The 14,089-nt window shown below is 46.4% G+C and overlaps 1 protein-coding gene across 1 annotated transcript; it reads left to right on the forward strand.

The window, feature by feature from the left end:
• The first annotated feature begins 2,621 nt into the window (after positions 1–2,621).
• Positions 2,622–12,364, forward strand: PGAM1 (phosphoglycerate mutase 1). Its single transcript, XM_053582885.1, has 4 exons — positions 2,622–2,953; positions 7,952–8,226; positions 8,973–9,153; positions 11,280–12,364. Exons 1-4 carry the CDS (start codon positions 2,815–2,817, stop codon positions 11,447–11,449), a joined length of 765 nt encoding a protein of 254 aa, XP_053438860.1. The 5' UTR covers positions 2,622–2,814; the 3' UTR covers positions 11,450–12,364.
• The last annotated feature ends 1,725 nt before the right edge of the window (positions 12,365–14,089 follow it).

Raw genomic sequence — 14,089 nt, forward strand, 5'->3', positions numbered from 1 at the left:
ACAAATTTTTTTTTCCTTTTTGCATTTTTTGGCCAGGGCTGGGTTTGAACCCACCACCTCCAGCATATGGGGTTGACGCCCTACTCCTTTGAGCCACGGCGCCACCCTATAAATACAATTTTTTAAAAAAAGTAGTGGCAGGTAAAAAACACTAGTTTACATTTACTCTTTACTGGCATTTAAGAAACCTCTTTGATTTCACAGGCTTTAAGCTTCTTCCCAGATTCAAGATGCTGGAATAGACGCTGAATCAATCCCCATCTCTGCCCAGGAATTCTGGCTTCTGGCTATAAAGTCTTCAGGGTCCTTGCCAGGGAGCAGGCATAGCCACGCCCTGGTCCTATCTGCAATCTCCCTTGCCTCTCTCTCTCTTTTTTTTTTTTGACACAGTCTCACTATGTCACCCTCGGTAGAGTGCCATGGTGTCACAGCTCATAGCAACCTAAAACTCTTGGATTTAAGCGATTCTCTTGGCTCAGCCTCCCAAGTAGCTGGGACTAAAGGAACCCGCCACAATGCCTGGCTAATTTTTGGTTACAGTTGTCACAGTTCTTTAGCAGGCCTGAGTTGGATAGTTGTATGGCGTGGCACCCTACTGAGCTCCGGACGCTGAGCCCCTTGCCTCTCTCTTTAGATGCAGCAAGCCCAGATTTAAGGTCCTGCCCCATGGATCAGCTCTGATAAATCTGGTCTTTTTACTCGTCTCCTGCTCTTTCAAATGGTTTGCTTCACTCTCCTCATCTGAGGACTCTCTCAAATGGGAGTGGCAGGAAGAAGGGGATTCGGAAAACTTTCAAGGTCTGACCCAGCACTGACACTCAGAGACACAGGAAGTCTACCTGGGGCAAAGGCATCATGCTAAGTGCATGTTCATGTGTGTGTGGGTGTATAAAACAGTTAAGATACAGTGCCCATCCTCAAGGAGTTGGAAGTTGAGTAGATCCGATGCACACATCCCAGGTAAGTATTCTGTAAGTAAGCCATAAAGTCACCAGTGTTCATTAGAATTCCAAGGAGAAGAGAGATTCCTTCTGGAGGCAGAGGGGATTGGTGAAGGAAATAAAGTAGGATTCCTGAGCTCCTTCCCAAGGCCCATGGTAAGGATGCTAGTTATTTGTCCAGTCTGATCCCAGCAGGCAAGTCATCTGCTACCAGGCATCCTGCCAGATGGGAAGTCTGTCCATGTACTTCCACACTCACACCTTCTGAATTGGTATTAAATTAATTGGTACCAATTAACTGGTATTAATTAGCTTATTAAATCTTTTTAGCCTTTTTGATCATATAGCTGATAATATCATTAATACAATGTTATTAGTAATATTATGACTAAATATTTGCTTTCATCATCTCATTTATTTATTTTTTATTTTTTAAGAGACAGAGTCACTTTGTCACCCTTGGTACAGTGCCGTAGTGTCACAGCTCACAGCAACCTCCAGCTCTTGGGCTTAGGTGATTCTCTGGCCTCAGCCTCCCAAGTAGCTGAGAATACAGGCGGCCGCCACAACGCCTGGTTGCAGCCGTCATTGTTGTTTGGCGGCGGGGCTGGATTTGAACCCGCCAGCTCCGGTGTATGTGGCTAGCACCTTAGCCGCTTGAGCCACAGGCGCCGAGCTCCCTTAGAACTCTTTCAAGTTATGAAAAATAGCTTTTAAAGGCAAGTTGAGTCCCAGGTGTTTAATCAAAACGAAGGGCAGTTGTGCTATGAGTTTTCTCCTCAAAGGGGCAATTATGTGTTTTGAGTTTCTCTTTCTGTTTAATAATCTTTGTTAGCTAATTCATTAGCAAGGCCATGTTTCAATCACAAGTGCCACCAGACCCGGCTAAGAGCAGCCTTTGGAATACTTGGCATCAGAGTCAGTTTCCCCATCTAAAGATCAGTGTTCTGGCTCAGCGCTCGTAGCACAGTGGTTGTGGAGCCAGCCACATACACCGAGGGTGGCGGGTTCGAACCTGGCCCGGGCCACCTAAACAACGACAGCTGCAACAAAAATAGCTGGCGTTGTGGTTGGCCTGTAGTTCCAGCTTACTTGGGAGGTTGAAGCAAGAGAATAGCTTAAGCCCAAGAGTTTGAGTTTGCAGTGAGCTGTGATGCCATAGCACTCTACCCAGGGTGACATAGTGAGACTCTGTCTCAAAAAAAAAAAATTAGCGTTCTACTGAAATACGGTCGCAACAGAATTATTTATACTGAGGACTTCAAGTAGATAGCTACCAGGTAAATATTTTAAGATGTCCATTTTACAGATGAGGCTGAGAGGTTTCAACGCCTGTCCAAAGATACGGAGCAAATAAAATGTAAGAGTGACGATTCAAACACACATGTGTGAATCAAACTGCACGCGGATGGGACAGTGAGCTGGCGGCGCTAAAGAGCGTCCCACTGATAAGGGGCACTTTATCACGCAGTGGCTTAGAAACGAGAGCAACAGGAGCGCATCGTCCAGCCCCACCGCCAGGGAATCCATCTGTCGGCAGCCAGAGGCCCTGCTACCCTTTGCGTGCTTACGTGCGATCCGTGACGGCCGCGACCAACGCGAGGCCATTGGCGGGGGACGCATGCGCCCTGTTGTTCCAAAGCACGCCCCCTCCCCTCGGCAGCAGCCAAGCCTTGATGGAGCGCATGCGCACACCTGGCGGGTGGAGGCGGTCGGGAGAGAATGGAAAGATTTGTGCGAGAAAGTGCCCGGGAGCCGGGCGGTGAGGCGCGAGCGCGCAGGCGCGGCCGAGAAGGAGGGGAGGGGCGAAGGGGCACTACGACTCTGGAATCTCAGCGAGCGCCAGTCACCATCGCATCTTCTCTCTGCTGCCATGGCTGCCTACAAGTTGGTGCTGATCCGGCACGGCGAGAGTGCTTGGAACCTGGAGAACCGCTTCAGCGGCTGGTATGACGCCGACCTGAGTCCAGCGGGCCACGAAGAGGCGAAGCGCGGCGGGCAGGCGCTGCGAGGTGCGGAGGCGGTCAGGGCGGGCTGCGGGCGGGGGTTGAGTCAGGCCGGTGGCTAGCCTTGGAGGCCACCTTGCTCGCATCTGCGCCCTCCCAGAAAGGGCCCGACATTGGGCAGCGTCTCTCCAGCAGCTTAGTTTGCAATTGAGAAAATGGGCGCAGTCGACTTGTTCAAGGTCATCCGGTAGAATGTGAGGTGCCGCGCCAGGAAGAGGACCCAGGGCGGTCGCCAGCAGCCCTTTGAGCTCTCCAACGCACCGCCTTGCAAAATTCTTTCGAGTCTGAGTGTTAAATAACTCTAGGACTGGTTACCCCGATGGAGCCGTCTGTGGCGGCCAGAGACGCTTGGTAGGGCCTTGGGAAACTGTGGGAGGATGCCCAGAGCTCTCCAGAGGCGGCTCGGATCCTAGCGAAGCGGCAGGCCACAGGCTAGTCCCCGGCAGTGAAGGGAGCGAGGCTGCTCTGGGGGCTGCCTAACACGCTTCAGTACACCAGGAAATACGCGTGCTTATGTACGGTTTTGCTGTTCAGCAGCATTCCACAAATGTAATTGAGTGAATGAATGAATGAATGGTTTGAGCTGATCATCTCTACAACCCCATAGACAGATTTTTATTGATTTTTTTTTTCCCAAGCCTCCTTTTATAGGTGGGAAAAGTGAAGATTTGGAAAGATGACTTGTCTAAGGTCATATGTTATTCCTAGTCTAGTCCTTGCCCCAATTTTGGGTGGAGAAAGAGGTAGGTGTGAGGAACTAGTAGGCTGTTGGCCAAGGACGCTGGGCAAAGATGAAAGTGGCAGTGAGATAAGCTTGCCCCCCTGGCCCACACTTCCCTTCTGATTTTGGAATGCTAATAAGGAAGCATTCTCTGCTGCCAGGGGATCATACTAAAGAGGTTCTTCCAGGGATGCTTAGGGCATATTCTGCCCTGTTCCCTTCTAACTGTAAGAAGCAACCATTCAAAATGGCCAGTGACGCCTGATTGATGAGGGACAGATATTTGGCCCCAGGTTGCTTTTCCTGGCTTCTTGCCTTCATGGTAAGTCCTTTTTGAAGGAAGCAAAGCTGGGAAAAGTCAGGGAAATGTAATCCTCCTGTGAGGAGGGAGGCATGTGAATGCTTTGGCATGGCGTGGTGTGACTACCTTTTAGGAAAGGCTGGGAAATGGAAAGTGCTGGTAAAGGAGGCCATTTTCTGTAGCTCTTTGGCAGGAACTGTATGAGTGTCTGTCGGTTTGTTGATGACCAGCCCAGGACAAAGCACACTGCCTCTATTTAAGACTGACCAAATGGTTAAACTTATATTTTCTGTAGAATAACGGACTCTGTTACAGTTTTAAAATAAATGTTGGTAACATTAAATACAGAAAGATCATATTTAAAATTTTAATATCTATTATGGGCATCACATACTTAAAGAAGCGAAAATTCTGAATGACAAATATTATAAATAATCTAACAATATAAGACCTAAAATAAAAAATAAATACACACACAGTAGAACCTCTGTAAGTTGACCGCCCAAGGGATTGTTACAAATTGGTGAGCATGTGGAGGTGGTCCACAGAAGGAGCTTGCATTGAATACATGTGGTGCATGTCCAGTCTATGAAAAGTGGGTCAATTTAGGGAGGCGATCAATGTAGGGAGGTCAACTGTGGAGCTTCTATATATAAAATTCATCAGTCCTTTAAGTGGGGCTTTTACAGTCTTGAATCTGATTTCAGGAGAGAGCTAGTGGGAACTGAATTCCCCCTACAACCTCACTGCTGAGAAAGGGAGGCAGTGCCTGGTGGAGGATAGAGTCCTCCACTCTGCCCACCCCTACCCTGGGAGTGCACCTAGGGTATACTTTGGCTTAACGGACATGGGTGGGTTTGTTTATTTTTTGCAGTTTTTGACTGGGGCTGGGTTTGAACCTGCCACCTTTGGCATATGGGGCCGGTGCCCTACTCCTTTGAGCCACAGTCACTGCCCGGCTTAATGGACATGTTAAAGGAAGAGGCTTTATGTTTCTCTCCCTTAGGTGTTCTATTGTTAATAGCGCTAAGGGGAACTGCTTTCCTCCTAGAGGACTTTCTTCTGTATCCCAAGTGAGATGCTTCATTGCCGGGGGAAATAATTGTAGTTAAACAGCCTGTAGCTTTTCAACATGAGAGCTGAGGCTTGCACTATGAGTATTCACTCCCCAGTGACTCAGCCTTTTGTTGGGGAACCATTCCTCCCCTTACGGTTAGGGAGGTGATGGTAACTGAGTCTACCAGGACTTGTCCTGAGGCTCAATGATGAGACCTGTCTTCTTTTTTCTTGTGGGTGGTGGTGGCTTTCCCTGGTGATTAATAATGTTTCCTTTTGCCATCGGTATAGTTCTTATTCCCTCATTATCAGTTGAATGACTAGCAGGAATATTCACTTCATGTTAATTACCGTTGTTAACCTCAGTGTGAAGCAATATCCAGAAAAGTTTGTGCTGAATTTCAAAGAAGGCCTTGTAGCCCCATGGAGGAAAACAGGAGTGTTTTCCTGGTCTTATATATAAAGGCCATCTCCCCATTAAGGTGGGGGGAAATAACCATTTATGACACATGAATTAAGACTGATTCCTTGTAACCTATTGGTTGGGCCAACATAACTCTTGCCACTATAACTACAAAGTATGTGAGAGAGATTTATTTACCAATGAATTAGTGTATAGCAGTAGCTTGTACTTCAATGTCTTTTTTTTTTTTTTTTTTTGGCGACAGTCTCACTCTATTGCCCAGGGTAGAGTACTATGGCATCATAGCTCAAAGCAACCTCAAACTTTTGGGCTTGAGGAATCCTCTTGCCTCAGCCTGCTGGGGCAATGCCCGGCTATTTTTAGAGACAAGGTTTTCCTCTTGCTCAGGCTAGTTTTGAACTCCTGAGCTCAGGCAATCCACCCATCTCAGCCTCCTAAGCGCTAGTACAGGTGTGAGCCACCGTACCTGACCTAGTAAGTGGCTTCTTAAACTTAGCTTAACACGTAAGTAGGTATATTCTTCTGAGGATACTTGGGAATAGGCTGGCTCTTTGATTACAGTAGAGAAAAATTATGGGTTAAAATCTTGTGATGTGATTTCCACATGCCATGGTGAAAATACAATTTTCATGTAACAAAATGAAGTTTTTTTTTTTTTTTTGTAGAGACAGAGTCTTACTTTATCGCCTTTGGTAGAGTGCTGTGGCGTCACACAGCTCACAGCAACCTCCATTTCCTGGGCTTAGGCTATTCTCTTGCCTCAACCTCCTGAGTAGCTGGGATCACAGGTGGCCACCACAGCGCCCAGCTATTTTTTTGTTGCAGTTTGGCCGGGGCCGGGCTTGAACCCACCACCATGGGTGTATGGGGCCAGTGCCCTACCCACTGAGCCATAGGCACTGCCCAACAAACTGAAGTTTTATCAGCATTCTTATGAGTTCTTCCTGTGACCTGATAGACCTCAAAATCCTATTTTCCCTAGACCAGAGGTTTAGTAAATATTGGAAGCGACAGTTCTAACTAAAATATAAAATGCAAATATCAGGATCCTTAGAAAAACATGGATAGTTAGAAATGGTGGTTAAGAGTTGGGATTTTGGAAGTTCTGGTGTGGCGGCTCATGCCTGTAATCTGAGCATTCTGGGAGGCTGAGTGGATTGCTTGAGGTGGGGAGTTTGAGACCAGCCTGAACTAGTGAGATCCGGTCATTGTGACAGGTGCCTGTAGTCTCAGCTACTTGGGTGGGAGGCTGAGGCAAGAGGATCCCTTGTGCCCAGGAGTTTAAGGCTGCTGTAACCTGTGATGCCACTGCATTCTACTGAGGATGACAAAGTGAGACTCTGTCTCAAAAAAAAAAAAAAAAATTGGATTTTGGGCCAGGTGTGGTGGCTTACAACTGTAATCTTATCACTTTGACAGGCAGAGGCAGGAGGATCATTTGAGGTAAGGAAGAGCTGAGATCTCAACTCTACAAAAAATAGAAAAATTTGTTTGGCATGGTGGCACGCTGCCCCTGTGGTTCTAGCTACTTGGGAGGCTTAGGCAAGAGGATTGCTTCAGCCCAGGAATTGGAGGTTGCAGTGAGCTATGATGATGCCACTGCATTTTAGCCCAGGTGACAGAGTAATACTGTCTCAATAAAAAGTTGGATTTTATTTATTTATTTTTGAGGCAGAGTCTCACTTTGTCACCCTCACTTGGTAGAGTGCTGTGCTGTCATAGCTCACAGCAACCTCAAACTCTTGGGCTTAAGCTATTCTCTTGCCTCTGCTTCCTGAGTAGTGGGGACTGCAAGTGCCCACCACAACACCCGGCTATTTTTAGAGATGGGGTCTTGCTCTTGCTCAGGCTAATCTGGAACCAGTGAGCTCAAGCAGTCCACCTGCATCAGCCTCCCAGAGTGCTAGGATTACAAGTGTAAGCCATTGCGCCCAGAATAAAAAGTTGGATTTTAGAGTCACACAGTATAGGTTTTAATTTTCTCTACAGTAGCTGTGACCTTGGATAGTATGCTTAACTCTTCTAGTCTTTATTTCCCTTATCTGGTTAAATGGGCGGTAAGGATTATTGTCTCATGGGATTGCTATGAAGATTAAATAAAACATACAAAGTACTGGGTGGTGCTGTGGTTCAGTGAGTAGGGCACCGGCCCCATATACCGAGGGTGGTGGGTTCAAACCCAGCCCCGGCCAAACTGCAACAAAAAAATAGCCGGGTGTTGTGGCAGTACCTGTAGTCCCAGCTACTTGGGAGGCTGAGGCAAGAGAATTGCCTAAACCCAGGAGTTGGAGGTTGCTGTGAGCTGTGATGCCACGGCACTCTACCAAGGGTGATAAAGTGAGACTCTGTCTCAAAAAAAACATACAAAGTACTTAGTCCAGTACCTGATAGAGGCCAAATATTTCATTATACATGGGTACCTGTACAGGAGATTTAAATATAAGAAAATTCTGGCTCAGAGTGGACCTGAATGGATTATCACTTTGAACTTCTCATTTCCAGATGCTGGCTATGAATTTGACATCTGCTTCACCTCAGTGCAGAAGAGAGCGATCCGGACCCTCTGGACAGTACTGGATGCCATTGACCAGATGTGGCTGCCTGTGGTGAGGACTTGGCGCCTCAATGAGCGGCACTATGGGGGTCTGACTGGCCTCAATAAAGCAGAGACTGCAGCCAAGCACGGTGAAGCCCAGGTCAAGATTTGGCGGCGCTCCTATGATGTCCCCCCGCCTCCGATGGAGCCTGATCATCCCTTCTATAGTAACATCAGTAAGGTATGGACAAACTGAGGTTGGGGCACTTTGCCAGGATCAGATTAGAAATGTGGGCCTCGTTTTTTCTTTTTCTTTCTTTCTTTTTTTTTTTTGCAGTTTTTGGCCAGGGCTGGGTTTGAACTCGCCACCTCCGGCATATGGGGCCAGCGTCCTACTCCTTTGAGCCACAGGCGCTACTCTTGTTCTTTTTCTTTTGACTTTTATGAGTATCTGCCTTAGTCTCACTGAATTTAAAATTTATGTTAAAATAGTTAATTGTAATCTCCTGTTCTCCAAGGAATGACCATCACTGTTAAAAGACATAGTTGCTAGTTTATGTTGTTTAAGAATTCTTTCTTTACAATATATATTGTATAGAGAGGGGGTCATGCTATGATGGTTAAGGTAGATTTAAACTCCTGTGCTTAAGCGATCCTTCTTTCTCAGCCTTGTGAGTAGCTGGGACTACAGGCATGGGCCATCACACCCAGCTCTTAGAAAAATTTTTATTTCCTTCTTTGTATATCCATTGCCATATTTTATAAAAACCATCCATAGGCTTAAGGCCTTCCTAAACCAACTGCAAGTTAAAGTGAATTGGGTAGAGTCTTGTATAACTTTTTCCTTTTATCATTTTGCACCCTGGTAAGAGGTCTTCACTTATCACTTAACCCCTCAAGAAATGAGGACCGTGTAGAATTGATATATTGTAAAGTCATTAATAGATGCAATGCTAAGTGATGAATGTGGTTTTGTTTTTTTTTAAGGATCGCAGGTATGCAGATCTGACTGAAGACCAGCTGCCTTCCTGTGAGAGTCTGAAGGACACTATTGCTAGAGCTCTGCCCTTCTGGAATGAAGAAATAGTTCCCCAGATTAAGGAGGGGAAACGGGTACTGATTGCAGCCCATGGCAACAGCCTTCGGGGCATTGTCAAGCATCTGGAGGGTATGTACCTTTTTAGAGGGGCCCTTGAGGGATAAAGCAGAACTACCACTAATCAGAGACTTTTTTTTTTTTTAAGAGACAGAGTCTCACTCTGTCGCCCTTGGTAGAGACCCGTGGCATCACAGCTCACAGCAACCTCTAGCTCCTGGGCTCAAGGGATTCTCCTGCCTCTGCCTCCCAAGTAGCTGGGACTACAGGCGCCTGGCACAACACCCGGCTATTTTTTGGTTGCAGCCATCATTGTTGCTTGGTGGGCCCAGACGGGATTTGAACCCGTCAGCTCAGGTGTATATGGCTGGCGCCTTAGCCATTTGAGCCATAGGCACCGAGCCTCAGGCCATCCTCTTGCCTCAGTTTTTCTATTTTTTAGTAGCAATGGGGTCTCTCTTGCTTTTGCTCAGGCTGGTCTCAAACCAGTGAGCTCAAGCTATCCACCTGCCTTGGCCTCCCAGAGTGGTAGCATTCCTCTCTAGTTGTTTGTCAAAATGTGCTTTGCGGGGAGCTTGATACACACGCAGGATCTCGGGTCCCACTCTAGACTTTATTCACAGGCCGAATCTATCCCCCAGGTTATTCAAATACATACTCAAATTTGGGATGTTAAAAGAGACAGACTTTGTTGCCCTCAGTAGAGTACTGTGGCGTCACAGCTCACAGCAACCTTCAGCTCTTGGGCTAAGGTGATTCTCTAGCCTCAGCCTCCTGAGTAGCCGGGACTACAGGCGCCTGCCACAATGCCTGGCTATTTTTTTGTTGCAGTTTGGCCCGGGCCGGGTTCGAACCTGCCACCCTCAGTATATGGGGCTGGCGCCCGACCCACTGAGCCATAGGCGCTACCTCCAAACTAGGATTGTTAATTGAAAGTGCTGATAAAAATCTTCTGGAAGACTTGGAGCCTATAGCTCAGCAGCTCGGCTGCTGGCCACATACACTGGAGCTGTTGAGTTCAAACCTGGCCCAGGCCTGCCAAACAACAAAAACAACAACAAAAAATAGCTGGGTGTTGTGGCAGGTGCCTGTAGTCCCAGTTGCTTGGGAGGCTGAGGCAAGAGAATCTCTTTTTTTTTTTTTTTTGTAGAGACAGAGTCTCACTTTACTGCCCTCAGTAGAGTGCCGTGGCGTCACACAGCTCACAGCAACCTCCAACTCCTGGGCTCAAGCGATTCTCTTGCCTCAGCCTACCGAGTAGCTGGGACTACAGGCGCCCGCCACAACGCCCGGCTATTTTTTTGTTGCAGTTTGGCAGGGGCTGGGTTTGAACCCGCCACCCTTGGTATATGGGGCCGGCGCCCTACTCACTGAGCCACAGGCGCCACCCAACAAGAGAATCTCTTAAGCCCAAGAGGTTGAGGTTGCTGTGAGCTGTGATGCCATGACACTCTTATCAAGGGCGACATAGTGAGAGTCTGTCTGAAAAAAAAGAAAAAAATCTTCCTTAGTTAGAACCTGGCATGAATTAACATAGGAATCTCAGTTTACATCCTAAATTGTTTCTCTCCGGAGGGCCTATAGATCCAGGTGTGCTGATTTTTGGTGTGCTGGATGGACATGTGTTTTTGACATGTATATATCCCATTTTGGTAGGGGTATCTGCAGTATACACCTTTGTTTTTTTGACACAGAGTCTCTTTTTGTCGCCCTTGGTAGAGTGCCATGGCGTCACAGCTCATAGCAACCTCAAACTCCTGGGCTTAAGAGGATTCTCTTGTCTTAGCCTCCCAAGTAGTTGGGACTATAGGTGCCCACCATAACGCCTGGCAATTTTTTTGTTATAGTTGTCATTGTTGTTTAGCTGGCCCAGGTCGAGTTCGAACTCGCCTGTCTCAGTGTTGTGTGGCCAGTGCCCTAACCGCTGACCTATAGGCACTGCGCCAGCACCTTTGTATAGTTTGTTGATGGTCCATCTCAAAATCTTTATACCTCTTGCTTTTCTTGCTTTCCAGTGTAATGGGTAAGAAATAAGTTTTGGGTACCTTGGGTTCAAAGGTATTTAGACAGATTGAAAGAAGAGAAAGGGTGTCTTATTTTAATTCCTATCAAAGTACTTTGTCACCAAGAGTAAACAAAGAGCAAACCTGGAGGAGTGATTCATACCTAATGTGCCTGATCATGGTGGGTGTTTTCAGGTCTCTCTGAAGAGGCTATCATGGAGCTGAACCTGCCGACTGGTATTCCCATGGTCTACGAATTGGACAAGAACTTGAAGCCCATCAAGCCCATGCAGTTCCTGGGTGATGAAGAAACTGTTCGTAAAGCCATGGAAGCTGTGGCTGCCCAGGGCAAGGCGAAGAAGTGAAGGCTAGCAGACAGAATGCTGCCCAGGGAACACCCTCCTTGCCCTCTCATTCCTCTACACCTCTCCCCTGCACACTGACCACATCTGGAAGCATCAGAAGTGTAGCTACAGACGGGGACCAGTGACTCCCATTTTAATCTTAGTCATTTTTTTTTTTCTGCACCCACTCCCTTCATACATTCTAGTCAAAATAGCACTTCTGGAGCTTGGGTTCTCAGTCTCAGCCAAGGGAAGATAGCTCTTATCCAAGAGTTTAGAGGTAGTAACTTGGATTTTTGCCAGTGCTTTGTTTACTAGGGACCTGCCTGAGTAGGGGCTAGGGAGGAGCCATGCTAAGGCCTGACCAGTGAGGAAAAGCAAGAGCCTCTTTGCTCCCAGGAACCATTCTATACTTGGCTATAGTCATTCCAGGGGAAGATGAATGTAACCTGCATGGTGATGTAAAAAACTGCCGTTTCCTCTCTTGACCCCAGAAGAACTGGCTCCAGAAGGTTGGGATCAATCCTGAATCATGTTTGTGCTGCATTTACTTTTATAAAAAAAAAGAAATAGATATATATGCATATACATATAATTAATACACAACAAAAACCCTACTGGGTTTTCTAGTGGCGGTTAAAATAGTCCCACATACAGTCAACAGAAGATCAGGCATTCCTCACACCAATGTGGGATAAACTCCTTGACTTCTAAGGGGTAGGAATGCATCTTGCTGTGTATTTTAGAATCCTTCCCTGGCCTTGTTTTGCGGCAGTGAAATGCCTCTTGATCACATCCGAGTGTGTCTTTTCACTGATTTCTGAATCATGTTCTAGTTGCTTGGCCCTGCCATGTGGGTCCAGTACTCATTTTGAATATAACTACTAATATTTTCTCCAGGTCAGTATAATAAAGGAGTGATGTGCAATACTTTCATGTTTGGTATGTGTAAGATTTTTTGTCTGAGGAAACCTTAGCATTCACTTTGAAATGTCACTCATTACCAAAGTCCTTTATGCACCAGTATCAGGAGTTTTAAGACAAGTGAGACACAGGCCAGACAGTGGCTCAGATTTGTGATCTTAGCACTCTGGGAAGCAGAGGAGGGAGGATTGCTTGAGCTCTGGAGTTCAAGATCATCCTGAGCAAAGCAAGACCCCATTTCCACTAAAAATAGAAAAACTAGCTGGGCATTGTGGTGGGTGCCTATAGTCCAAGGTACTCGGAAGGCTGAGAGTTTTTTTTTTTTTTTTAATTGGAAGCAAATTTATTATTTATTTTTTTGTTTTTTGGGGGGGCTGAGAGTTCTTACAGCAAGGAAGACTGTTTAAAGAAAAAAAACTCATGTTACCTTGTGAAGAACTTTGGATGCCCAGGCTGTTAAAGAAGAAACTGACAATGGACCATCTTCCCAGCAATTCCCAATTAAATTATTTCAGGAGACCAGGTGTAGTGGCTCACGCTGCTACCCCCAGCACTATGGGAGGCCGAGGTGGGCAGGTGGGCGGATTGCCTGAGCTCAGGAGTTCGAGACCAGCCTGAGCCAGACCGAGACCTTGTCTCTAAAAATGGCTGGGCACTGTGGCAGGCACCTGTAGTCTCAACTACTTGGGAGGCTAAGGCAAGAGAATCACTTGAGCCCCAGAGTCTGAGGTTGCTGTGAGCTGTGACACCACGGCACTGTATCCTGGGCAACAAAGTGAGACCAAAGTAGTTGCTCAATATATAGTTATTGAATGAATGATGTCCAAGAAGCAGTTGTGATTAATGAACCAGTGTTAATATAAAAAACCTTTTAACTTTATGCCCAAGGTTCCATTCAATACCTGGCATAAAGGAGGAATGGCACTGGTGGAAGAACTTCATAAGCTTCACTCTAAGACAGAACTGGGTTTGAAGACTACTATGCTACTTAGTGGCTAAGTGACCTGGGGCAAGTAAATGAATTTTTCTTTTTTTTTTTTTTGCAGCTTTTTCTTTTTCTCTTTTTGGGGGGCTGGGGCTGGGTTTGAAACCACCACCTCCGGCATATGGGGCTGGCCACATATCACTCCCTGAGCCACAGGCACGGCCCAATTTTTCTAAGGCTTAGTTTACTCCTCTATAAAATGTGGAAATGATGGCTACCTTCCAGGGTCACTGTGAAGTTCAGAGCTAACATTAAGTAAAAAAGCTAACACTGTTAAGAAATTCAATTGGTAGCATCTTTCTGAAAAGCTGTAAGGGAGGATCTAATCAAAATTTAAAATGTATATATTCTTTGACCCAGAACTCCACTTAGGAAGATGTTTTGCCAAAAAGTCATAGGCATGCACAAAGGTAAGAGTGTTTTCTCTGCACCACTGTTTATAGCAGAAAAAAACTGTAGTCTTAAAATATCTATCATAGGGGACTGATCAATCAAACTACATTAAAGTGTCTAGCAGAAGGCCTGGCATTTAGTAGTTATTTGATAGAAGGCAACCACATCCCTAGCAGCTATAATATTAGCATGCTCTGTACAGCACTTTTTTTTTTAGAGACAGAGTCTCACTTTGTCACCCTCAGTACAGTGCCGTGGTCACAGCTCACAGCAACCTCCAGCTCTTGGGCTTAGGTGATTCTCTTGCTTCAGCCTCCAGAGTAGCTGGGACTACAGGCGCCCTGCAATTTTTATTGCAG

This window comes from Nycticebus coucang, chromosome 3 (genome assembly GCF_027406575.1).
Source record: "Nycticebus coucang isolate mNycCou1 chromosome 3, mNycCou1.pri, whole genome shotgun sequence".
In the NCBI taxonomy this organism is placed as follows: Eukaryota; Metazoa; Chordata; class Mammalia; order Primates; family Lorisidae; genus Nycticebus; species Nycticebus coucang.

Bases quoted from the DNA above. Each gene is read 5' to 3' on its own strand.
- PGAM1 (XM_053582885.1), top strand. From the start codon at position 2,815: ATGGCTGCCTACAAGTTGGTGCTGATCCGGCACGGCGAGAGTGCTTGG. The intron at 2,954-7,951 runs GTGCGGAGGCGG...TCTCATTTCCAG, and splicing joins CGGCGGGCAGGCGCTGCGAG to ATGCTGGCTATGAATTTGAC. The intron at 8,227-8,972 runs GTATGGACAAAC...TTTTTTTTTAAG, and splicing joins TCTATAGTAACATCAGTAAG to GATCGCAGGTATGCAGATCT.